At 35.9% G+C, this 26,267-nt stretch overlaps 1 protein-coding gene across 8 annotated transcripts in view; it reads right to left on the bottom strand.

The window, feature by feature from the left end:
- GABBR2 (gamma-aminobutyric acid type B receptor subunit 2) overlaps nt 1-26,267 on the bottom strand; it is a 492,905-nt gene that overhangs the window by 186,444 nt on the left and 280,194 nt on the right. For all 8 annotated transcript variants that reach the window (XM_068671237.1, XM_068671240.1, XM_068671241.1 and 5 more), the window contains one exon: nt 9,502-9,562. In XM_068671237.1, the coding sequence (XP_068527338.1) occupies nt 9,502-9,562 (61 nt within the window). The remainder of the gene's footprint in view (nt 1-9,501; nt 9,563-26,267) is intronic.

The raw sequence follows: 26,267 nt of genomic DNA, 5'->3' as shown, positions 1-26,267 counted from the left end.
AAAATTATTTTCTGTTGTTTTCCAGCCTTTTTTTTTTCTTTGCTGATGGTTTTGAAATGTAGTCTTTTTCACTGTTATTTAAGAAAGTGCCTGAGACACTTTTGTACAAAACAGGGACAGAGACTCATCAGTTCCTATGAAACTGTTTGTACCTCAGAGTATACCAGATGAACTGATGTGGAATCCTATGAAAACTACAGCTATTTCTATAATGCCCGTACTTGTCACAATAATAATTACTTGCACAGTCCAAATCATCTCTCGGGGGATGAACTGCTCCATAAAACCTTGTACAGGCACACATACACACAGATAAATAGGTCTCTCCTGCTTCTCACACAGGCCTTCTTCTCTTGCCTGAGGGCAAAGAATTAAACCAATTCTTTCCAACTATTCTGTGCTGCTTACTACAACTTTGGGTTACAGAAGTACCCAGCTACTCTAAAACTTGTTCACACAAATGCTGATGGCTGCAAAGCTGTGGTCTCCCAGAGCTCTATTCCCAAATGAAAGGTTAGCTACCAAGTTGCTTGCTTTGCTCGTTGGTATATTTCCAGTTCATAGCCATATTGATGTTGCTGCACTGACAGCAGCACCCAAGCTTCCTAGTTTAAAAGCGAACTCAAATAAAACAAAATAAGCTGCTGTGACAACTAGTGGCTGCAGTATTGGCATATCCTTCCTGTATATCCTCTCTGGCCCTGGAATTTATATCCATGGAATATGATTTCTTTCAAACAAGGTGACTCTGGCAACTCCACATGCTTAATCCCCTTAATCTGTCTTTTTGCCCTAAGACCCCAAACAATTTCTGTAGCTCTTATCTGTCTTTTCTCCAGTTTGACAGTTCTCCTGCAGGATTTGGATACCTGAATCTTGAGATAATATTCCATGTTTACATATAAAAATTAAAATAAGTAAACAAATAAATAAATAAATAAAAGTAAATTATTCCGAAAGAACAGATTACAAGAGGAACAACTAGAACAGGGGAAAAATATTTCTGATAGTATTTAGTGAAGAAAAAGAGAAAATTAACAGGAAATGTATCCAAAAAATCATAGAATGGATAAAAAACAGATAGAAACAATATCTTTTATGTTGTCATCCAACAGAGGAATGGTACAAAGGTGGGGCAGTGCTGACAACAAAATGACAGATGAAGTTCAGTGCTAGTAAGATACAAAGCAACATATAAGAGAAAAATAATGGCAGGTATATGTACAAAGTGGTTGGTACTGATAAGCAACAAGTGAATAGCACCCAGGATGAGACCTTAGGCTTACTGTGTCTGGGTCTTTAAAAATATCACTGCTGTGCTCACTGGTAGCCAAAGAGGCAAGGAGAGGTTGAATGTGGTAGGACAGAATATTGAAAAAATAGTTAAAAATAAAATAAAAAGGTCATTCTGTGGTTTGATGTATGGTAATGGATATTTTAATGTTATATGTGGCTTTCGTTATGCAATCACAAAAACGGTATGAGTATCAGAAGAGGTATGGGATTATTAGAATTATAGAACAGCTTTTATACATGTATAAGGAAAAAAAATAAGTGAATGGCAAAAGCTTTCCTTTCTAAACAAGAGTTATTGATGAGAAAGATCTGTAAAACATGAATGGTATAGAAAAAAAGTGAATAATGCACAATTATTCACCACTTCTCACACAACAAGAACAGGGTATGCCCAATGAATCATGAGATGGATGGTTTGAAACAAACAAACAAACAGATGGAAGAGCTTTAATCATTCCATGCATAATTATTTTTGTGAAGCTCATTGCAACTGGATGTGTTGAAGGCCAAACTTATAAACATATTCATGCAAGGTACGACAAATTGGTAGCAGATAAATCCATGAAGAAGCATTAAACCAGATAGTCCAAAGACAGCCTCCAATTCAAAAAGTTATGAAGATGCTGGCCTTTGGAAACTGGGAGGTTATAACTGAGAAACAATTATTCTATATACACCTGCTTTTGTGCGTATGCCCATAGCAGACATACCTTCTCTCCTGGGCACTGTCAAGTGGATACTGACCTAGACAGAGCTTGTCATCTGACCCAATACTGTAATGCTTCATGAACCAGACATACAATTAATTCTCCAAACAGAGAATCAAGTACTACAGCATTAGGCAATTGAACCACCAAAATATCTACACTTCAAATTCCACACCTTATTGTACAGACATGGGAAAAGTTACATTTTCTATTTAGGGTTTTCAGAAAGTAAATGGTCTCTTATGATAGATTACTTAATTATCAGTGTCTTTTTTTTTTTTTTTTTAAGTATGTGCATGTTGGGGGGAAAACATCTTTCAAGAACTGACTGAAAGTCACTTCTTTAAATGCTGCAGCAGAAGAGGAGACACAGCACTTCCCTTTCCTAGTAGCTATTTAAATAAATGGTTAGAAGAGTCATCATGCTTGGGAAATCCCATGTTTAATTCATGTTCTGCATGAGAGGACTGAAATGTTTACCTCTTTCTATTCATGTCTATGGGCTATCCATTTGTCTGTACATTGACTCTCACTTTTTGTCCTGCTAAAAATATTGCAGCAAAAAATTCAGGACTGGTGGACCAGAAAACAGAGGGACAGAAGGCCTAGCACTATATTAACTATTACATTTATTATTCTCAGTTGGATGAGGGATCCTCACCTCTTCTCCAGCCCTGGCCCCAAAGATTTCTTGAGAAATTTACATTCAAATAATACAGTAGATCTAAACAAAACAAAACATAATACAGATGCTAGAAGAGGAACCAAATCTGTTTTCTCCACACAAATCACCTAAACAGTCTACAGTTTCATGTTTATCCTGTCTTTTACTAGAAACTATTCAAAGAAATACAACAACTGGTATTAGTAGTAGACAGGTATTTGTAAATAGATGGGTATTTGTAAATTGTGTGTCAGAATCACATAGCATACACTGCAGATGAGCAATAGCTCAAAATTAAATACAGTATTTCTAGCAGGGAAGTCAAGATGTATAAAAAGTCATCTGTTTGTCACAGGCACAATGAAAACACCTATGACACTTTAGAGGTCTGTTCAACTTGTTCTTCAAAGGTTTCAATGGTAGCGATATTATGATCCCTTTGGAGTTTAAATATCCTTTTCATTAGAAAGTCTTTCCTAATATGTGGCTTAAATATCCACTGATACTATTTAAATCCCTTGCTTCTCAGCCAGACAACGAGGGTAGGACAAGACATTTTTTTCTGTTTTTAGCAGAACTGTCATATGTTTTGACCATCATGTCTCCTCTTTATGCAACCTAGATATTTTGCTTTTTCTTATGAGGTATGTTTTTAATCCTGTCATCTTTATATATTTTTCTTGAGTCATCCCTAGACACAGTAGTTAGCTGTAGACTTTTGGCACTGGCTACAGTAGAAGTATACTATTATTTATACATCCCAGTACAAAATTTTTATTTTTCTTCTGTGTGGTTTTGCTTATTCATATTCAGCCTGTGGCCCACTGTAACCCCTGCCTCCTCTTACATATAACTATGACCTGGTGAGCGTTCCCCATTTTTTATTTACCCAGCGTATTATTCCCAATGTAGCACCAGGCATTTGACCTAAATAAACAGATTTTTTTTTTTTCATGATTATTTTTTCAATTTGCTAATAAGTTTTGAATGCTTGTCTAGTTCCCCTGGAGCTTGCTGGCTGTCCCAGGGATCACTGTACATTTGATAACTACACATTGTAGTTCATCTTCCTAACCAGTAAAGACAACATTCAGTGACTCCAGATTTAAGGCACATCCTTTCAGGACTCTCCTTGCTATATCTCTCCATTTTAGGAGGCTATTCTTTTCCTGAAAATGAGACTCAGTTTTGTGAACACCCTGTAGCTACACATGGAGAGTACTCTCCTAAATTGCTTAAGTGTCACTGGCAGCAAAAGAGCGAAGTGGTATTGCACAGAGGCAGTGTGACTGAAGCACAAGGCCTAAAATTTTGAATCATCCTGCTAAATGACCATATTTAAGACAAGAGAGCACCAACGTGGCTTTGTATACCACAGTTCTACCAGGATGAACTGGTATTGAAACATTTGACAGTATGTTGAAAACTATTTTTTAAGAAGGATTGCAATTAGAGGGGACCCATTAAAAGTTTTCACGTTGTCACAACTAATGGCCTTGGAGCTGAAAAAAAGTTACTATCTATGCATTTGCATGTGGTTTGTTAGAAAATTGATACTGCTCATTCTGTAACTGTTTATTAGTCTTCAACAGGATGTACTGATCACTAATATAAAAAATTAGTAGTCAGAAAGACATGAATGGCCACAATCTAACTACGCTGCTTCTGATATGCAGATACAGTGGAGTTGACACTCCATTTATTAGGTACACCTAAGATTTAGTTCACCAAACTAAGTTTTTTGATTGCAAGTAAAGCACTCCGGTAAGAAGCAAATTTTCCCATTTCCCTAATTTATTCCCTTTTTGCATGCAAAATGATTCTTTAAGGACAGAGTTATCTTTTCCACAAGGATCCAGCTGTATTTACTACCCAGAATAAACAAAACTCAAATTGTTTTACGTCCTTATTGTTACATGAAACTAGTGAGTCTTTACATTTCACTATTCACATTCTGATCAGCAAACAAAATTCTGTATTCCTTTATTTACTTTTCCCCAAAATTCATATCTGACTATTCAAAGGTGATCCTTAATCTCAGGGTGAAGGGGGGGGAGGGGGAGGGAGAGGAGGGAAGGAGTGTGACACAGCCATTGTTAAGCATTTTATTCTCATTTTGTACATATGCTGCTGAGATAGAGAAATCTGAACCCACTGATTCTGGATATTTACCACCACAGACAGTGTATATTTGACATGATACATTTCAAACTTGATTTTTCAGAATTTTAACTGAATATTTTGTGTCTGTTGGATTATATTCTTTCAACATTATTCATAGAATGAAAATCCACAAACTGGTTCTGCAGGATATATATTAGACAGTATACCATAAATATAAAAAATATTGAAAGGCAGTTAGTGTCATTATTTATATGAATTCCTGTGAGAGCAGGAACCCAAGGTAGTTTGACTATGCTGAATTATATTTAAAATAATAGAAGAAAACTTTTCCAGAATAGAGTTGATACCCCTGGAGAACAAGGTGTTATATCTGTAGGTGATTCTGGAGAATTGCTCATGTTTCCTTCATTGAAATGGTTGTGGACACCAGACAAGTCAGAAGTGAGTAGATGAACACAGATTCCATGAAAGCAATCCTGGAATCTCATGTACCTTATTCTTAACTACAAAATAGACATTTGTTTATTTGTATCTGTTGAATAAAGAATAACCTATGGCTTTTACTGTAGAAAATCAGTAATGGCTTTTCTAAGAAAACCAATGGTCTTAAAAACATAGCCTACTTCCTAGACTACTGCCTGGCTTTTGAGTTGAAACTCTTGAATTCTTTGACCTTTTCTTCCCAAAAGCACACAGCAGGTAACCATCCCTCTGTCTTCAAGTTTTCTCAATATGAAGTACCCCAAATGTTTCCTCCTGCCTACAAGAACCATGATTTATATACATTTCAATGCTGTCTGTTTACAATTCAGCTTTACTTTTTTAGTATTTTTTTACTCTTTTACTTTTTTATTCAGCTTTACTTTTCCTTTCCAATCTATTCTAGCACCAAAGTCTCAGGACCAAAGTCAATAGGAAAATATCTGAAAGCAAGGTGCTTTTTAGGCTCCAGTCAGATGAATCAGCAGTGATCTACCACAGTGAAGCATTCTGAAGAATGGGTATGTATCTGTCCTTACAGCTTCCTGTATCACTGCAATCTTCAGTCCCAGTTTTGCAGCTTCCTTCCCTGTTTCCTGATATGCATATAACAGTTGCCAAAATCCTCTATGAGCTTACAGTTGCCAGGATCCTCTTTCAGCTTCCACTAGCCAAAAGATTTTGGCCCATCTACTCCAACTACATGTTTGACAACGACAATAGTCCTTTAATGGCACCAGTGGAAAAATTGCTTCATTCAGAAAGATGCCAACTTTCAAAAATTACATGGATATTTGATCTAGACTGGCAGACTGATCTTTATTTGTCAGTAAGGTAGGAGAACAAAATGCTGTTACATGTGCTTTGTGTTCTCTGCTGAATACTAAATCATTCCTGAGTGATATTCACAATCTATACAGCAGTAAGTAGTTTGGTCACAACTATCCCTGGCACCATCTGTTTGAACACTTGCAAAACTAACAGAAGCTGAAAAAAGGGAAATGACTAGCCTGAGTTTGGGAAAAATTGCATCTACCTCCAAAATTAAGGCAGCTATTCAAAATCTCATCACAGTGTACCTCAGTTACCCTCTGAACCCTCATGGCTGTTTTCCCTTGCCTCTGGCAGATGTCATTGTCTACTTTTCCAAAGCCAAAATGTTTGCACATAATCTCATTAACACAAAGGTTTCCAGCAAAGATTTTGTGTTAAGGACACCTGGACAACTTTCTCTTTTCAACAGTTTGTCAAGCAGTTTGCAACATGGAGGCTTTCTTTTTCCAGGGAAACATCAAATCATTTCAGTTTGAGCACTGCCCTTTGAACCAGGGAAAAATGTCTTGCTCACTGCCTGTCCTTCTCAGTTTTGTACCAATCTGCCTTTTAAGCTCTTGTTAGAGTTGTCAGGCACAGTCTGTCCAATACTGCAGGAAACAGAAATTGAAGCTCCTGAGTCCACCACAAACTGAGTTGTTTTTCTGCTCTGGCAAATGAGGAATAGAGTTTCTGGCCAAGAAATCCTACTTCTCGTATATGATTACCTACTTACTTGTTTTATTTTTCTGCATTGATTTATTGGTGATAATTGTGTGTTTTCATTCAAGCCATTAATAAAACTATAAACCATTGCAGATGAAGAAGTGACTATGGAAGTGCAGAACACTGATACTGATGATTCCCAGCTACATTTGGATAATAAGCTACTAATGCATTTAATATATGTTATACACCGTTAACACTAATCTCATAAAAAAATAATAATTAAAAAAAAGACATCTTTGATGTTGTCTTTTCTTTTCCTAGAAATCATGATGATTTGTATCACAGTTCATAAAAAAAATGTTAATGAATTAGATATATATCTATCTCAAGCCCGATAGCACCTAACAGCTATAATTGCAAAGGAAAAGCCCATTTACCAATTTAAGTACTGGATTTAATTAGCTTCTTTCCATTATTTGGATCTGCTCCAATAGTCCAAGATTTATTAAAAATTAATGTGAATGTTTTGGAAAGCTTTCCTACCAATGTTTTAAAGATTCTTTTTTAAAAATTACAATTTCTACAGGTTATTTTCTACAACTATGCCATAGGTATAATAGCCATGTATTAAAACTGTAACAATGAAAGAGGAAAAGAAAATTAAAAAAATAAATAAATCTGTTAATAGCTGGAATATCATTTCTAGTTAAAAATAAAAAAAAGTGTTGTTTTTTTCCCTATTGTTTGTTTCTTATTGTGAATATCATTCCTTATTTCAATTTGTCATATTTTTTTACATTGTTTTCATTTCCCAAATTAGTGACAACAAAATTTAAAACAGGATTCAGATGTGTTGATGGACTATTGCTTGTGTGAGAGATAATCCAGCCCTTCTTCTGCATTTCTCCATAGGATGCATGGGTTACAATGAAAACAAGTAGGCTTTTTTGCTGTTGGTTGATGGGAAACATTTGGTTGATGATCAAAATCCTGGGTATGGGCCTGAAGCAGTTCTGAAACAGCCATTATGTAATGGCAAGGAATTATAAAATGGGCAGCTGTCTCCTCTATTCTTATTGACCCAACAGAACTTCAACTGATCGTAAAGCCATTGGTGCTAAATAGCATCTGTTGCAAAACTGTAAAAAATTATAAAGAAACTCAGATTTCAAAGGTTGGCAATAGAAGACTGTCTAAAATTAGCTATCCAGGTCTTCAATTGCTCCTCTAGATTAGTTCAGAAGATGCATGTCTCACCTCCCCATGATCTCCTATCACATCATTAATACACGGAGGGAATGTGCCAAACTTCCTCCTCACTTGGATGCTCTAGCAGGGTGCAGCTGCCTCTGGCAGAATGCACAGGACCTCCTTCAGACTTCTGAGGAATAAACACCTTTTGTAAAATCCTCTTGTAATATTTACTCATGATTCTTTCATGTTGCTGTAAATATTACTATTATGAAAAAATGGGAGGAAGGAGAGAAGCAGAGGAAGCAATAAATATTTATCATCAGTGTTGAGCAGTGATTTCTAAATTATATTATCATGAGATGGCGTCTGCAAAATTTTAGTGGGTAGAAATGCTTCAGGGAACATCAGTTAATAGCATCAGTTGTAGATGTGAAGACAAGAACAATCCTTAAGATTGCTTTTGTAAATTAGAATGAGTAACAAATCCCCTCAAGTACATTGCTGTTCATTAATAATAATGCCCATACAGCAGACAATTTCTGCTCAAAGGATGAGCCTTTGAAATTGGTCAGCAAGATTATGTTTAAAGTGATCTCCTAAACAGAAAGAGTGAGCCTCTTTCTTGTGCACTGCCTGAGAAGGATTTGCCATCTCCATTTCTCACTACTGCTCTCACAAGACCACAAATATGTAATTATTTCCAGCTTTATCTCAGTCTCAGACTAGGAATAAAAACAATAATTATGTTCTATGAGCTGTAGAAACAACTATGACGTGTCTTCTGTGAATTACCATTTCAGCAGAAAACTTTATCAAGCAAGCACCTTGTCCTGGCTGCAAACAACCCTTGACAATTCCTAGTGTCTGCAAGGAGGGTCTCCATCTGTGGTCTCTGCTGCTGAGACCATTTCCTTCAGAATGAGCTCGGGCTGAGGGGATGCAGTAGTCTTGGTGAGTCACATTGCAGGAGACTGTTGTCTCTAAGGGATGAGGTTGGCAGTTTGCGTCCTTTACATGCTGAGGCTCTGCCTCCAGAAAGAACTTTTCGCAACCAGTTGCTGAACATCAAAAGCAAGCCTTCAGAGAGCACAAATGCTAACTTGAAAGAGCTTAAGAGAAAAAACAAACAAACAACAACAACAAAAAAACACCTCTCCAAGACCTTATTCAGATTCAATTTCCAGAAATGACTGTACTAAGGACTAGGTACTAAGTGAATCAGTCTTTCCGACAGCTGTTGTCTGCTGCTATAGATCTATAGTTTCTATGTGTATGTGGATTTTCTGAAAGGAAAATACTTGGAAATATCTCAGACCACTATGTGTACAAAACACAGTACTTTAAACAGGTAATAAAACAGGTAAAATTTTTTTTCTAAGTACCTTGCTGCATCTTCCAAGCACTTTCTTTTAAAAGTAACTGCACATATTTAAAACATGAAACAAATACAATCGATACATAAGTTTGAAACTGCATACATAATTGTAATGAAATAAAAATAATGAAAATGTAATGTAAAATAATGTAATGAAAATAAAATTGTTTGTAACCTACCTTGGAACTGCGTAAACTTGATGGTTCCCATCCTCTCTCCATTTCTGAAAACAACTTGACCCTAAATAAAATAAATAAATAACTTTTAAAAGTTTTATAAATCTCTCATCATATAGTTTCATTAGAACTGCAGTTATTTTCCATTTACTATTAAAGTACCCAAGTAAGGTTTAAACACTGAAAATAGTAGATTCAGCCAAGACTGAAATAACTCAGTTAACATCTGCTTAAAGATTTCTTCCACATACTTTAAATGGCCTTAGAAAGTTGATCAGTGTCATCACCCACAGTTCTAGAGTGAAAATGGAAATACAATAAAGTCAACAGCTTGCTGAATCCCAGATGACTGTTTTTATCTAGGATATGAAAGTTATTAAGAGTCATTCCAGAAATGGTTCTATATTTCATTCATTGTATGGTTCTCCAAATGGCTCTTTAATCTACCTATATCAATGATTATAGATACCAGAAGCTTTTGTGGTGTGTTTTTGTACTATATCAGCATGTATTTCCAAGTGTTGTTTTCAAATGTGATCCCTGTAAGACAGTGCTACCCTTTGTTATGCTACATGTTACACTTCAAATTAAGGTCACCTCATCACCTATCCCTGAGGCTGAATCTGCTCACATATCCCTAGCAAATTACTCCCATCTTTCAACCCATCTTTCTGAGTTAAATTAAGAATATATCTTCTTAATTTTCTCTTTACTTCAGCTATTTTATGATGGAGTGTGAAAGAACAGGTTTTCATTCATTTATGCTAAGTAGTATTTTTAATATTTTGAACTTACAGTGGAATGCTGAATGTTGTCAATATAGGTCGCTGTTTTACTCTACCCCCAGTTTGGATAATTATTATCATCCATCTCCATTAATCTTTGTTTTAGCAGATATTAGGATAAGAGAAACTAAAAAAGCATGTACGGCTACATACATTTCTTTGTGTATAAGTCCCATTATGGGTAACCTTTCTGGTCACAAAGGATGCAAGACACAGTCATATTCAATTTACAGAACAATGCAAGAAAAAAACTTAACTTTTACACTTGCTATAAACTCTGATCTTATATAAATGGATTATACTATTGTACCAATACGCTGTCGATTGGAATTTCAAAAGCAGAAAGAGACTCACTGAAATCAGCTGGAACCATACCAAGGGTGTGTAGTGCTTTTGGGTCTACAAAACACTCACCCCATGTTTCCTGCAAAGCTACAGAATACCACTCCCCTTTGGTAAATACAAGAAGACACATTTCAACAAGTGTAAACTAGCATGTGATAAGGATTAGAAACCAAAAAGCCCAATTTGTGACAAAAAAAAAAAAAGAGAGCAAGAGAAATGAACACTGGTAATAACACAGATTCTCTCGACAGCTACAGAAGAGCACAGGAACTGCTCCTGTTGAAGTCCAGCTGGAAATAAATCTAATTCAGTGGCTACTACCAGAGCTCAGGGAGGCAACATAAAAAATTAGCAGGCAGATTTACGTGTGCACCTTAGGAACTTTCATCTAGATCTCCCTTAGTTTGGAGAGTTTCTCAGTTCTGTGGCTTGTGACAAAGAACCCTCTAGTTAAATTTTTCAGTGTGTATAAATTACTTTTTGATTTGCTTTTGAATTTCTTGCCTTTTACTTTAACTCTGTGTCCTCTTATTCTTTCATTACAAGATAATAGTATTGCAAGGTGTAGTTTACTGGAGTGCTGGAGATAAGCATACAGCAAGAATCATTGATATCATCTATGATGACAGTCATCTACGACTGCCATCTATTATTGACAGTATAATATACCAACTCATGAATTTTTCTGGATTCCCAGTGCAATTGGTTTGCAATATTATCATTGCCTCTTGTAATATCACCGTACGTTTTCATCATGCAATAGGACAGACCATATGCATCTGCTGACTAGAGATAAACATATACAAACTCATTGACATGTTATGAAACTATCAATTGAACATAGATGAGATCTGAATGTTCTGAATAAATGTAAAAAAAAATAGATAAAATATATATGAGGAAAAATATTATCTATATTTATATAGAGAGTTACAGAAGTATTTGTTTTTAACAACTCTTTGCTAAGATTTATTGCTTAGAATCATCTAACCAGTAGAAAAATAAAGATATGGATGATGATGAGGAAAGAATTACAGATTAACTCGTGAAAATGTCCTCGTTATCTACAAAATTATTCAATCACAATATTTTACCTTCAAAAAAGCTTACTGAATAACATTAAAAAGTAAAATGGGTTATTAAAAGGAATAAAAAATGTCTAAATACAGTTTGATGAGTCCTGACATTGTCTTAGGTATTGTTGACAAACTACAGCCATTATTTCAAAAAACACAAGACTATGAAATTTGGGTTAAAAAGGCTAAAAAAAATACAATATTTTTTTAATATTCTATTTTAGAAACTGATATTATTGCTATTAAGATTGCTATTATGGCTATTAACCAGTCAGTCTTTCAGAAATCTGTTTTGTAGAAACAATGGGTTTATGGATAGAAACAATGGGTTTATGGCATAAGAAGTGAGTTAAAATCTGATGGTTTTCTATGGCCAACATCAAGTCATTTGTTTGTTATCAATATAAGATATAGCTAGAGAGTTATTTTCTTTATAGTTGAGATCCATAAATTATTATTATTATTATTTTTCTTTATTTAAATAGTGTCCAGCACATGTGCAAGGACTGCAGGTTATGGTGTGACTCACTGTAAGGACAAGATCTGATGAAATCCATGTGGATATAAAAACAGGCAAAATCCTCATTGTGTTTTGGTGACAATAGTCATACTTAGATACTGATTAGCAAAGGGAACAGTGATTATACAGATGAGAAGTACTTTTCAAAAGAAAAGTAATAAAAGTAATGTTAATACTGACTTCAGAACATGATTCTTGGATTCAAACAATATTTCCCAGTCATGTAATTATTTTACTTCAAGAGATGCAAAATATGGTCTCTTCCCTTAACAAACATTTCAATCAACTAAAAAGTGAATTATATTCACTTAGATCAAGCCACATAGTTTATTATACAATAAGTAGTTAATCAGAAAGAGCTTTCTTCTTCAATAAACACACATCATAACAATAGATAACAATAGAAATCACACAGAAATCATAGCACCCATTTTATTTTCTTCAATTTACAATCTACAGACTATTTTTTCTTTCTTTTAAAGTAATTTTCTTCACCAGTTACAAAGGTGATGCTACGGTAAATACTAATTCTACAACAGATCTGCCTAACTCTCCATTATGGACAAGCAGTTTTCATTGGCAATTATCGTTGAAAAGTTGGTGGGAATTAAATAGTACGTGTGTGGCTTGGAGTCTGATACACAGAGATGTGAACAGAAGGTGGAAGAGAAGCTGAATAAGCTCAGTCTGGCACAGAGTTCTTGAAATATATTTCATTATTGCTAAAAGCTGTAGAAGCTCATGTGTTTTTTTTTTGTTGTTGTTGTTTTGTTTTGTTTTTTTGTTTTGCTTTTTTTTGTTTTGTTTTGATTTAGTGATATCTCCAAATCCAGCTGCTTTTCTTGTAATTGTTTTTTGTTTTTTTTTTTTTTTCCTAAAAAGACACAGTTTTTTAATGTGCAATTCGAATGATGAAAACCAGAACTGGACCAAACATTTCCATGTTAGTCTCACAACTGCCACGTACAAGAACATGACCCTTCTGTTTCTTCTGCACATTGCCTTCTTCTGTGTGCTCCATTTTTATAAGCCTAGCATTGTTTTCTGTCCTACTTGCAGACACTTGGCTATACAGCATAACTGCATTTCATCTTATTACTAAAAAGACAGTTTCTTCTTGGAAAAGTACAATCTCCCTGGATGTACAATCTTCATCTTCTTTTCTTGAATTTATGTCATTTTAAGTCATCAGTCCTTTATTTGTGGTGAGAATAAGAAGTTCACAACAATTATCCATTCATACTCATAAAATATTTGCCAACATTAGTTTTAATTTAGACACATGGGACTTTCCCTGTCATTATAGCATTGTTAGTCATTTGTCTACCGTGGAAGCAGCTGTTTCATATATTTTAATTTTTTCTTGGTTGATATTAAGTAGTTATCTTTGCTCTATTATGAACATATTAAGTTCTTTTCTAGCTATGGAGCACTAGTATTTATTAGAATTTTCTTTGAATTATCACTGACAGTTTTATTATTCTGCTCTGGACATAGGCTCATGCCAATATCAAAATTCTTTCATTTCTCATACAGCCAACACATTTTTTCATTCACGTCATTCACTTCTTCATCACTCTATAAAAGGCAAGTTCAGAACATTTCTAACTGCTCTGTCAGTCAGGGACAGGTCTACACTTCAACTATTACTTCATTTACTTTATTTCTGCAAAGTGTCTGAAGTATGTTAATCAGAGAAATAGCATCTATTTGATTTTCCACACCATGCCTATAAAAAAAGTTGGCTTTAGTCCATGCAGTTTCCAATTTGCCAATACTTTTCAAGGGTTCCTCCTCAGTTCCACTCCACTGACCAGCAATCTGGGCTACCGTGCCCTACAGGCAGGTCATCTCCCTCTATAGCAGTGCTTATCCCTGGCGGGTTTCCCTGCAATGCCCATAGCCTGCATAGTCACACCAGTTCCAAAAATGACTGTCAGTAGTTTTTCCAAAAATAAATTAACTCAGTCACTTTGGGCATTCTTCAGTTATATATGTGAGATAACGTAAACCATTTAAATAAAGTGCTACATAAATACCTGAAAAACAGTGGGATCATTAAGGCCACTGAAGTTGTAGTTTCTATTTATATAACAGTGTATTACTGTGAAAGAATATCAAGTATTGGCAGACCTGTAATTAAGCTGTCTCGTTAAGCTTCATAATATCTGCTGAAATTAAGGTGTTCTTCTAATCCTTTAGTGTCCAGTCCGGTAAACAAAGGAGACAAGGAGGGTGAAGCATCAGAAGACAGCAAACCTGAGAGCTTGCTAACACCCAAAGGGCCTGCCATGTGGCTCCCAGCTGCACAGTCCTACACCTTCTTACTGGCAGCTCAGTACTCATTAGGCCCCTAAGTGGGCTACTGAAGCCTGTTAAACCAGCAAGATGTATTCAGCTATTTTTGGTTTGGTTTGGTGTGTATGGAGATCACAGAATCACAGAATCACAGAATTTCTAGGTTGGAAGAGACCTCAAGATCATCGAGTCCAACCTCTAACCTAACACTAACAGTCCCCACTAAACCACATCCCTGAGCTCTACATCTAAACGTCTTTTGAAGACTTCCAGGGATGGTGACTCCACCACCTCCCTGGGCAGCCTGAGATGTTGCTTCTTAATTACTTTTACAGTGACAGACCCCAAACCAGCACAAAGGAGCAGCTAGGAGCAAGAAGCACAGCACCCTTTGTTAGTCCCAGAAGCCTTTTGGTGTTAGGCAGTCTGCACAGCCTGCTACATGTCATACACGCTGACATAGATTTACTCATGCAGGACTCTTTATCTATATCCATGCCTTCCTGGCCATGCACAGAGCAAGCTGGATCTTGGCTCCACAACAACTAGATGACGAAGAGCTACACGTTGTGAACCACAACCTCTTCCACCCTCCAAACATAACCTTTAAGACAACAGTAACCCTACAACTTTTCATCAGTGCAAGTCTAATCTCTCTTCTGAAACAAATAGCAAACTTTCAGTGGAGGGCAGCCTGCACAGAACTCTTCTGGTTTTGACCTAGTTATGTCACTCAATTAACTGGAGACAAAGGGGTCCTTGAGCATAGGTGGAGAGAGGATATGAGACAGGCAGCAACAATATTGTCACCCCCTTAAGGAAAAGAGGTAGTCTTCACAGGAACAGGGAGAAGTGAACAAATTCAGGAGGTGAGGAAAATTATAATGGTTTGTAAAACCAACAATGCTCCTGAATCCTGAGAATTTTATATCTGTGAATAAAACATTTTAAGAACATGTGATTAAAGCAGATCTAGTTACTGCAGTTTTTCAAGCCTCAAGACTATTTTCAGAAAAGGTGTTTCTGTCAAAATTTTCAAAATGGAACATTTAAATTTGAAATGTTTTATGATCCAACAGGATTTTTTTTCCCTTCCTGTTTTCTCTCATATGACATTTTCTAAGAGAACTGGATAACTGAACACTGGTGTCTGGAGAGCAGCAGAAGCAGAGCAGCTTAAAGAACAGGTGTGAAGAATCTGGTCTTGACTAACATTTTCTAAATGAAGCATTACCATTATTCTCAACTAAATACATACTTGTGTTCTAGCTATGACAGAACATGCATAAAAAAAAAAAAAAAAAAAAACAACAAAAAAAAAAAACTTATTTTACAGTATTAAATATTTGCCTGCTCCACAGGAATAATGGTTGAAAAAATTATTTGCAAATGAGTAAGTTTCCCAAACATGAATACATGGGTTTTGGAGAAAGAAGGTAGGAAAAAAAGATTAAATGACAGAATAGATGAAATGCACAGATGTTGCTACAGAGGTACAGTGCTCAGAAAATAAATTAAAAATAAATAAATTAATAACAAATTAAAAAAAAACCAAACAGGTAATTATGATGGTGATGGAAAAAGAAAATGGAGAACTGTTGATCATCAAATCCTGTAATATTATAACCAGGAGATGTTCGTCAAAATTATTAGGACATTGGTCTAAAACAGAAAAATCAGTAGCATTTTTCATTTTGTTTCTTTGCACAGAAGGTAGCAAACTTATGAAACTTGCATTGAGCATGGATTGAATGTTTGTTTTGTTTAGAAACAGGGGTCTGGGAGGTGGACTGCTCTACTGACCTCATGGGATATTTCATATGTTCTTACGTAGCTTCTTCTGTGATCTCTTTGTAGACAGAAGAGTAAATGGGAAAACAGCTTTATCTCAGAGTTCAGGAAACATTCATGACCTTTTAAATAGGTTACAGAAACTTCTTCAACATGAGTGATGTACAGGATAAGCAGTTGTACAGGTTTGCATCAGAAGCCATTTGGAAATATTTGGAAATAAACAACATAGGAGAGAGACGTAAAAAATTTCACTTTTTCTCTCTCTCTCTCTCTCTTTTTTTTTTTTTTTTTTTTTTTTTTCCCCAGAGCCAAACTGTTTTGGAAAAAAATATACAGCAATTTTCATTTTTAAATATGGGCTTAGTGCCATATATTTGACAAGAGAACATCTCTGTTAACAACAGCTTGTATAAGTAAACTGCAGCACTGGCCATTTGTGCTCTGTGCTTTGGCATACATCTCCCTTAACAGCCTATAAGCCTATAGAATAAATGACATTCTCTAGAAACTTAAGTTATATACATATATATACACATCTATATATTCAGTAAGACTTATTTTTCATCTGTGATAATATGAGAGAATGGCATAACACAGTAAGAGAGATTACACCGTTCCTTTAGTATGAACCATCTTGAATTACATGTCCTTCCCAAAAACAAGATTCCTCAACAAATACTACACTTTACATCCCCTAATATCTCTCCAAATAATGACAGGAATGACAGAGAGCCCAGCTTCCACAGTTAATGTTAACTGAGGACCAGCACCTTAAGTCTCAATTTTAAGGTTTGAAACCTTAAGGTTTCCTTAGGGATAAAACAATCAATTGTAACAACTTTGTATGTCTATCATTCCATACATAAGTGCAAATATAAAGTACTGTAAGCCTTACCATGATTTTATCATGCTTCCACTAAGCTCTTTCTAAAATGAAGAGTTCCAGTCTCTTCAACCTTTCCTTTATAGAAGAGGGGATTTTTTTTTCCTAACTCCAGCCTTTATACCCCTTTTTCAATTTTCTTATTCATTTCCTGAGGAAGGCTATCCATAACTGAAACACAGGATATCGTTTGAGAGGATGCTCTTGCTGTGTACAAGGGTGCCTCTATTTCTACCTAATATTTTGCTACCTGAACTTTACCACATTTGGGACAGACATGCAGCTCCATTTCCAGGGAAGTACAGGAATCAGACAAGGAATGGACAGAATTTCTTTGGATGGAGTTTCTTCTCAGCTCAGGAGAGAAGATGATGTCCTCAGTCATCAGTTGTCCTTGCATAAGTGTGCTGTGGCCTGCACATTGTCATTAGATAAACCCAGATTAAGCTGTTCCACTAGATTAGCATTTAGGTGTATACATACAATTTTACACAGCTATGCTGAAGTGAGACAGCACAATCATAGCTTTTTTGTTTAGCACAGCAAGCTGAAGTAGTGAACATCTGAGCTCTTTGTTTTACACACATTGGCAAGTCTAAGGGAATGCTGTTCCTGACAAGACAGTAGAAATTCTTAAGCAGGTGGAGATATGGAAAAAAAAAAAAAAAAGTATATTAACCAGAAAATCATGCAGATAATCAAACAGTGTTGCACTTGCTGGCCAGTGCAGATGAAGAAAGAATAGCTCTAGTACCTTAATGCTTTGTCACTCATACTAGAATGTGCTTGCACATTCAGGTAGGTTTATGATTAGCAGAAGGCAAAATATGATCTCAATTAGTTGTCCTAGGTTTAAAAGCATGACAAGAAATAAATTAAAATAAATACCTGGCAAATGTTTTTTTTTAAGTTTTTCTGAATACTGTGGGAAAAAAACTAACATACACTGAAGTTGTTTGCAACAAATACTTCTATGTCTGCTGGTATAACTGACTACTAACATTTAGCCAGTTTCCTGATCTGTGAAGCACAAGCCAAATAATGCCTTCACTCTTGATGCAATGTCTTTGAGATGTGTGTACAAACATTGGATGTAAACAACCTGTCTTTCAGGGTGGTAAGAGAAGAGGAGGAAGAAATAGTCTGTAGCACTGGGACTAGAAATTCAAACCCTTTTCAGTGTGCATTAAAAAAAGTAAATTTGAACTGCAGAGGTGATGTTGAGAATTGTTCTTTTGAGGTTGAGTCCCTGATGATTTCAGTTTCTTGCTCTGTATGTCTGTAGAAACAGCATAACAGTATATTATATTCCACCACGAATGTGTGTGTGTGTGTGTGTTTTGAACTGTTTTTGTAAGAATGAATCAGAAGAGATGGCATAAAGCCTTTTAAGGACACCGTACTAAGCAGCCGTATTATCTGTTCAACAGTGCAATTTCAGATGATGTTCAGAAGTAATTTCTTTCATTCTCTTCAAACTCCATTAATCCCAGTGGAGAGAACAGCACAGACTGCATTTCATTTGTTCCGATGATGACCCAAAAGACGGTAGGAGCCACTACCTACCCTCTGCATACTTCTTCCTGCCCAGTCTCTGTCACATCTGCTGAATACAGTACATTGCTTTGTTTACTACACTTTTTCCACTAAGAAGCCAGCCTATGCTATTAGCAAGGTCTTTGCATCCAAAGCAGAGCACGCTGGTATTATTCACGTGCATGTGGTCTCACTGCAGAGATCTTTTGACTATTATTGTTTTAAGTGACCAAACTTTTATTCAAAATTGCCTTAAAGAGTAAGAAAAAGAAAAAAAAAAAAAAAAAAAAAAGGCATGCAGACCAGCCAGTTTTACAAATTAGCATTTCAAGCTTGTTAGCCTCGTTAGCCTTGGATGATTCTTACTACTGGCTATAGAAAAGACTATGATAGGAGACTCATTTTCAGTCTTCCATGGCTACTCTACATCTGAAAATTCCCATGCAGGCAGAAATGTGAAGCTGATACCTATCGGGAAAGTCATTTGTAAACAACTAAAAGGCTGTTGCTTTAGTGCATCCATGTCTAGAACACAAACACTGAGCTTCCCTCCTTACCCAACACTAGCTCTCAAACAGGAACTCAAATATTTCTATTCAATATTCATGAAATGTCTCTAGTGACTAAAGGATTTTAAACCTTTCTATGGCAAATCAATTAAGGCAATTCAAAGCATAGGAACTATCCAGGTCATTAACTTTCTAATATATAGTTCACAGTGACAGTCACTGAAAGGCTGATTTTCCATTTCATAATGGAACAAAGATAATACCTCATCTAAACTTACAGCAAGTTTCTAACAGCTGTTTATTTTAACCCAGATGTAGTTTTGGCTTTGCTTGACAACTGTCAGAATTATTATGGCAATTAAGATGGCTTTTTCTATAAAGCTAAAGAGCCTAGACAAAACTATTTCTAATCTTAGGGCTTTAGAATCACCTTTCTTTAAAATTTCAGATTTTGTTTATATTGCTTTCCATATCAGCAAGTGCTCTTGAAGACAGCTATGTTTGATGATAATGAAGTAGATGTTTCATCGTCTTCTACTTCCTTAGTGCTACATCCCTTCAGGTGATGCTTTCATGAGCATCAAATTCTGACCAAAAGCTGCAGAGAACAGTATTAGTGGCACTGGGCAGGGAGATTTGAACAGACTTGCCGGTGGCAGAAATGAGTTCTGGCCAACATATTTTTTTATAAAATCAAATTAAGCCCTTTTTGTTGTACATTTTAATCCTTCAGGGTGTTTTAACCTGTGCCAACAGCCTGCAGAGTATCAATGAGATATAATTGGAATATTTTTGAAACTTTAAAGATTCTCAATTTATATCCCTGCAGCAGTTTTAGTGAGAAAAGACATCTTTTTCCATGTTCTTCAGAAAACAGTCAGATCCAGAGACCCTGGAAGATGCTCAGTTCAGCCTCTGAGTTGTGAGAGATCAGCATCACACGTCATTAGATCCTACGTAGTGTAAGAGCTTTCCAGCTGGCATATATCAGAGCTCTCAAAGGCGTAACTCTCTTCAGATGCCATAAAGTGATGCTTAGAGTAATGGGACTACTTTGGGTTCACTCTTCCCACATTTTCAGAACACTCCTGTGAAGGCTTACTGATTTTTAAACATCTTTCTACTGTGATGGATTTATTTTTATTTATTTATTTATTTTTTAAGAAATACTTTTTTGATTCAAATACATCCTCTGCTTAAAATTAATCTTAAATCAATGTTACACTAAAAAATTGAAACATATATAGAATGCACACTCATTTAAAAGAAAAAGTGTGGTTTTTTAATAAAATATATTTGTAAACCCTTCATGATTCCTATAGACATGATTATGGGGATAAAAACAGGGCAACATATTATATTTCATTGTCAACCCTTAAGTAAAACTAGATGATTTTCAGAAATGAGGAAAAATTCCAGTAAATTGAGTCCACTTTCTGCATTTTTTCTAACTCAAGATCTTGTGAAAAGTCCAATTAATCACATGGAATAGCTAAGTGCTGGACATCTCTTTTTTTTTTTTCCCCTCCAATGTTCTTGTAGACAAGATGGTATCTACACTGTGTCATGCAGACTAGTTCAGATACACCCAAGCAAGTGAACTGGTAAATTTACGTAGGAAAACACGATCAGTTTGAGTCTGAAAGTACACTCAGATTCCCAGGGTGTCAAGCTTGGTCTAGTGAATCTCCTTTCTCAGCTCTGACATAATTAAAACAGCTTCTGGACACAAACTGATATGCACAGATCTTTAAAGCATTGCTCTCAGTTCTAGCTCCATGAGGAGCACAGGCAGAAGGAGGATCAGTAAATTTCTACCAGAATAGTGTTACTACCCATCCATGCATTTGCAGGGGGCTGTTTTCACGTCTAAGCCCTTGGAATTACAAAACTCCGTGTGGTGAAATTCTGGCTTCCATCTTTTCCACCAGGAGACTGTGTGAGACTGTGTATGAACCTTGTCATTTTAAGTTTTCCTCCATATGCTTTTTTTTAAAAAAAAAAAAAAATGTCTTACAGTACAATTTGAAATAAACAGCTCTTTCCCCTATGTTTGTCAGCCAATATTTACATAGAGAATACGTAGTTCTCCTCTTGGCATACCAGGTATTCTCTGAGCCATCACAGGTTAAGTTAAAGCCTGGGGAAGAACCCTCCAAACTACTGCTCCCTGAATCTTGGACAACTACATTATGTTTAAATGGTTCTGGTGTGTCTAAAGCTATCAGTTGCCTTAGTGCATACCCTTGCATTTTTCACTCCTGAATCTCTCCAGTCTCTCTTACCGTAATCCTCAAGGTCCTTCAGTTCTGCCCATGTGATATTTTATTTGTCCTCTATCTTAAGAGTGCCTTTCAACTCCATGTTATCAACAAGTTGCACCAATGACTCTTCCTTTTATTGCTGGACATAAAGTAAAATAACTGGTAACATGAGTTCGAGAGCTGATGTTGGCATTTTGGGGAAACTATGCTAGGAAAGTTCCTAGCCCTTTCAGTCCAGCTTGGGACCACCTCTACAAAAAAAAGTTATATTCCAGCTGCCTTTATTAGTCATTTTTTTCTTGTGGCAGTACATCAAACAATTACATTAAACCCAGACAGATTCCCTCTGCTCCATTTCCCATGCAGTCAGAGAGGTCAGCAGTTCATGAGGTAGAGCTGACAAATGTATTGGGCGTAGTCCAAAGAACGGACAACCTGTACTTAAAGTCCTGGCTTTGGTTTGGTGCGTTCTACTAACCTGTAGTGTAAATGATGTCCGCATGTGGGCATTACTAATTAAGATGTGCAGTGCAAGTCTGTGTCTTGTCACCTGTTCATCAAGTGATGAAAGCTGACCTCTGGCAATTTGGCATATAACACACTCCTGTTATTTAATAATTAAGAGACTGTTTGATATTGGCTATGCCCTTTGCTTTTACTTAGTGGCATAAAAAAAATGGAAAATGAATACATTTTAAAAGAAGTACAAACAGAAAAACATGGAAAACAAAAGAAACCTAAAATTTTCACACATGGAATAAGGGCTTAAAACCTATTTTCAGATTTTTGAATGTTTCATTTGAAAGAGAATGTTGAAAGTTTTCTTTAGAAAATGTAAAAACAATTATCTATATGTTTTTGAAAATATTTCAAAATATATTTAAATATCTGAAAAAAGTATTTGTGTATCTGATTTGTGTGAATCAGAAGGCTGATTCATAGAGAATTTCACTCAAAAGCACAAATATATTTGATTGACTCATAATTGCACTTCTTAGAGAATAAAATATACAGTTGTAAAATTGCCCATCCATTTCCCTAACTTTTATTCAGAAAGGTCTGTACTTACTTGCATACAAGGATAGGTTTTCTGTCCCCCCAAATTAATATCCTAACAGCAGTGCCCCTGCCCTACACCCCTGAATCACACTAAGCTGGACTGAATTACTGTAAGAGTCCCAGCAATCAAATCAGCCAAACAAATTGACTGATGCCAATACAAACCTGCTGGGCCCAGTGCTGGCAGCACTTCAGCTCTACTGAAGCAAGTCCTTGAAGCTCTTTTCTGCTGAGGATGCTAAGCTGAATCATTTAGGGCAAGATCTTTGAAGGCAAGTTCAGTGGCACTGCCCTTACTAAGCCCATTTTCCTCTTCTCAAGGAAAGAGGAGGTTGCATTATACTCAAGATCCTTCTGGATCGATGTCAGTATATATACCTGCTGTCTTAGCGATTTGGCTTCTTTCTTCAGCCTTGCTTTAAAGATAGAATCATAAAATCAGGTTGGATCTCTTAGATCTTCTAGTCCAACCTTTGATCAGACCTTCAAGGTCTGAAAAGCATTTTACTTTGAATAAAACTCTGTGGAAACAAAGAAAACTTCATTTAAAGATGCAGCATTCTTGATCTTTCCAGAAAACATCCAACGCTATGATTTCTAAATAAGTACAATGAGTCGAAGTTCACACTGACAACTTTCTAATTACAGCACTCCCGCATGATGCTCCTGGCTTCCCAGAGAGGACTACATGGAGAAAGACAGAAATAACATCCAGACAGCTTGAAGGAAGACAAATGACAGATTCCATTATTTTCTCCAGCTATCTCCTGTATCTTGACCTTTTCCTTATCTCGGTCAACACACTCACACTGAATAAAATGGAACTAAATTTCTTTTTAATATTTTGACAAACTGCAGTGCTCTGAACAATGACAGCAAACCCAGTATTCAAAGCTGCCCCTAAAAATCAGTGACTTTTATTTTTTTGATACTTGTCATCAATCATACATGGTAATTGACCAAGTATAAGGCATTCCTAGAGTGTATTAAGTTTTCCAAAGTAACTAACAAGAAGCCTTTTATTTCATCTGTCTCAAGTGAAAGTGTTATTAGAATAAAAAAGTATTTCCTTCTTTGCCACTGGCAATGAAATGAATATTTATGATGTTTTTGCACTATATTGCAGTGATCTGACAATGTTGAATTCCAGCTAGAACGAGGATACAGCACTTAAAAGGAGATCCTACTCTCTTCCTTTCCATCACTCATAAAAGGAATTAATAATTGCAAAACAGCTAACCAAACAATTGCTTCTCAAATTAGATCATATTTTATCGTCATATTCCAAGCTCGAAAAGGAGCCTCTTAATTTGTAGCAAAACCGTCCTTAAAACACTCATAATATGAACCCATCTATTAAATATTTGTAAAGCTATTTTATGCACAGTACTAATGCTGACTAATCAAAGTGTACATAATTAATGGACAAGAAAGAATCATTGCAATAATGGAAATCTTATTAGCATATAAATTATCTTGTATTTAAGGGCTTAGAACAACTGTATACAGAGGATACTCCTTATATCAGATTGTTTTTCTGAAACTGTTAGACCAAGTCAACTTCCTTGGATGCCCATATTACTGTGTCTCCTGCTAAAAGAAGAAAAAATTATCCCTTGACAGGAACTCATAGGAAATGATTAGGAAGCTTCAGTTAAGATCTGGGTACCAGGTGGTACTGTCGGGCTATGTTACTGTTCAACTAGATAGAAGAATTTAAGCAGCACTATTTTTCAATCTTATTTCTCTCTCTTCTATTATTAACCATCAGATAATGTGCATTGGTAACCCCTGGAGACAGAAAGGGCTTTATTTCTTTTTCTTTCTCTTTTTCCTTTTTTCCTTCAAAATCTTCCCTCTGCAATGTGGCAGAGTGACCATACAGGAATAGAAGAGGTGAGACATTTGCTGATGAGGATGTGACTTTTTTGACTCAATTTATTCAGGAGAAGGAATTTTACTTACTAAATCCTGACAATAATTTCTGTGGCTTGAAGCCAGGAACAATTTCCAGTGCTCTCTGATTTGTCTTCCAGGGTGGATACAGTCTGTCCTACAGATGAAGACATAATGTTCGTACTCTTGCCAGGGTTACATTTTGAAGACAGAACTTTATTTTGGTCCCTGTACAGTGGTGCTCCCATAGCAAGTGGTGGATCTGGTGGAGTTGCTCCTCGTTGCAAAACTTTTTATATATAAACCCCAAGAGATTATCACAATCTTACTTAAAGGAGAAAACTTTCATGTTTCCAGCCATTCTAATTTGTACTTGAACTATATTAGAAAAGAAAATATCTGAAGTGTTTTTTGATACAAATTTCTGTTCTAGGACAGCATTAACATTAATCTCACTCTCTCTCTCTCTTTTTTTTTTTTTTTCCTTTCCTTCTCAAAATGAATCCAGATAATGACTATTTTTACCCAGAACATGCTTTGGTCTTATTAGCAAAGAATATGAGTTTCTGAGCCTCTGAACCTCTGTAAGATTCATTCCTAGAGGAAGCTAAACCGTTACTCACTCTGCCAAGATTTTACTCCTGGAAGTATTCTCATGGAAAATAATGGTTGAAATAATGTAGATCACACCTAAGCAAGAGAAGCTTTCTGATTATCTTCTCTCAGTGAGAAAGATGAGCCTTTTTTTTTTTTTTTTATGTGACTGCCACAGGCCGTTGTAACCTCTTTGTTCAAACAAAATGCATTTTACTAAAGTTATAGCAGAAGTCAGTTACCGTACTTATTCGACAGCAGGTGAAAATGATGGTCAGGTGGATATAAAATCTTTCCATTTTAAAAATGTATAAGATATGAAAGTTTATACAAAAATTAATGTCACACATTACAAAGATACTGAGTATTACATACAGGAGAGGAATAGGGGAAATAGTGCACAAAGTATTTCCCGTTTTCATTGCTTCTATTTAATGAAACTATTGTAAAATCTGTGTTAAGATAGTCTATCAGTCCAGCACATAAAAAAATAATCTAGCAACTAGTGTGCGGTTTTAGAATTCCAGAGTTTTCACTAAAATCTTCCTTTGATCAGAAACAGTTTCTTAAAAAAGTACCTCCACTTATAGCTTGAGATGAGGCATCTTTAATTCCAAATTTATCCACATTCTATGGTAGGAAAAGCAAGTCAGCTTCAAATGCACAACCTTCTATTGGAGCTTTATTTTAAATTTTACTGTACAGGAAATGCTAAAGCCACTTGCCAATAGATAATAGTTATAATACAATTATAGATTTTGTTTCTATGTGCATCAGATCCAGCAAGACGTTTCAAGTTTTGCCAAATCTGGATGCTCATTTGAATGTGCCACAAATGCAAGAAAAGTTTTTCATGCTGACACGCTGCACAAAAAAACATGCGTTAAAGAGAACGATCATGCAGACAGTTTTTATAAGAATATGTATTAAAATTTAAGTTTTGTTGGCTGCTGCTTACGTTCCTGACATGCTCCACAGCACTAGGGGCTTATTCATGCACTTGGCCTCAGAAACCAAATGACCTCAGCATTCAACAGGTAAATTAATATAGCATATCCCCTCAGGTAGGGCTGGAAATGGTACCTAAGTCAAAGCAGGCTCGACACAGGCACTCTCTAAACAGGGACCCAGTACTGTGATTCACATTTGCCAATCTAAGGGTTATTATAACCCAGCTCCTCGGTTATTTTACTTGAACTCTGAGCAACAA

This window comes from Anas acuta, chromosome 2 (genome assembly GCF_963932015.1).
Source record: "Anas acuta chromosome 2, bAnaAcu1.1, whole genome shotgun sequence".
Lineage (NCBI taxonomy): Eukaryota > Metazoa > Chordata > Aves > Anseriformes > Anatidae > Anas > Anas acuta.
Note: the sequence above shows the minus strand (reverse complement) of the source record. Positions and strands in the feature narration are given on the sequence as shown.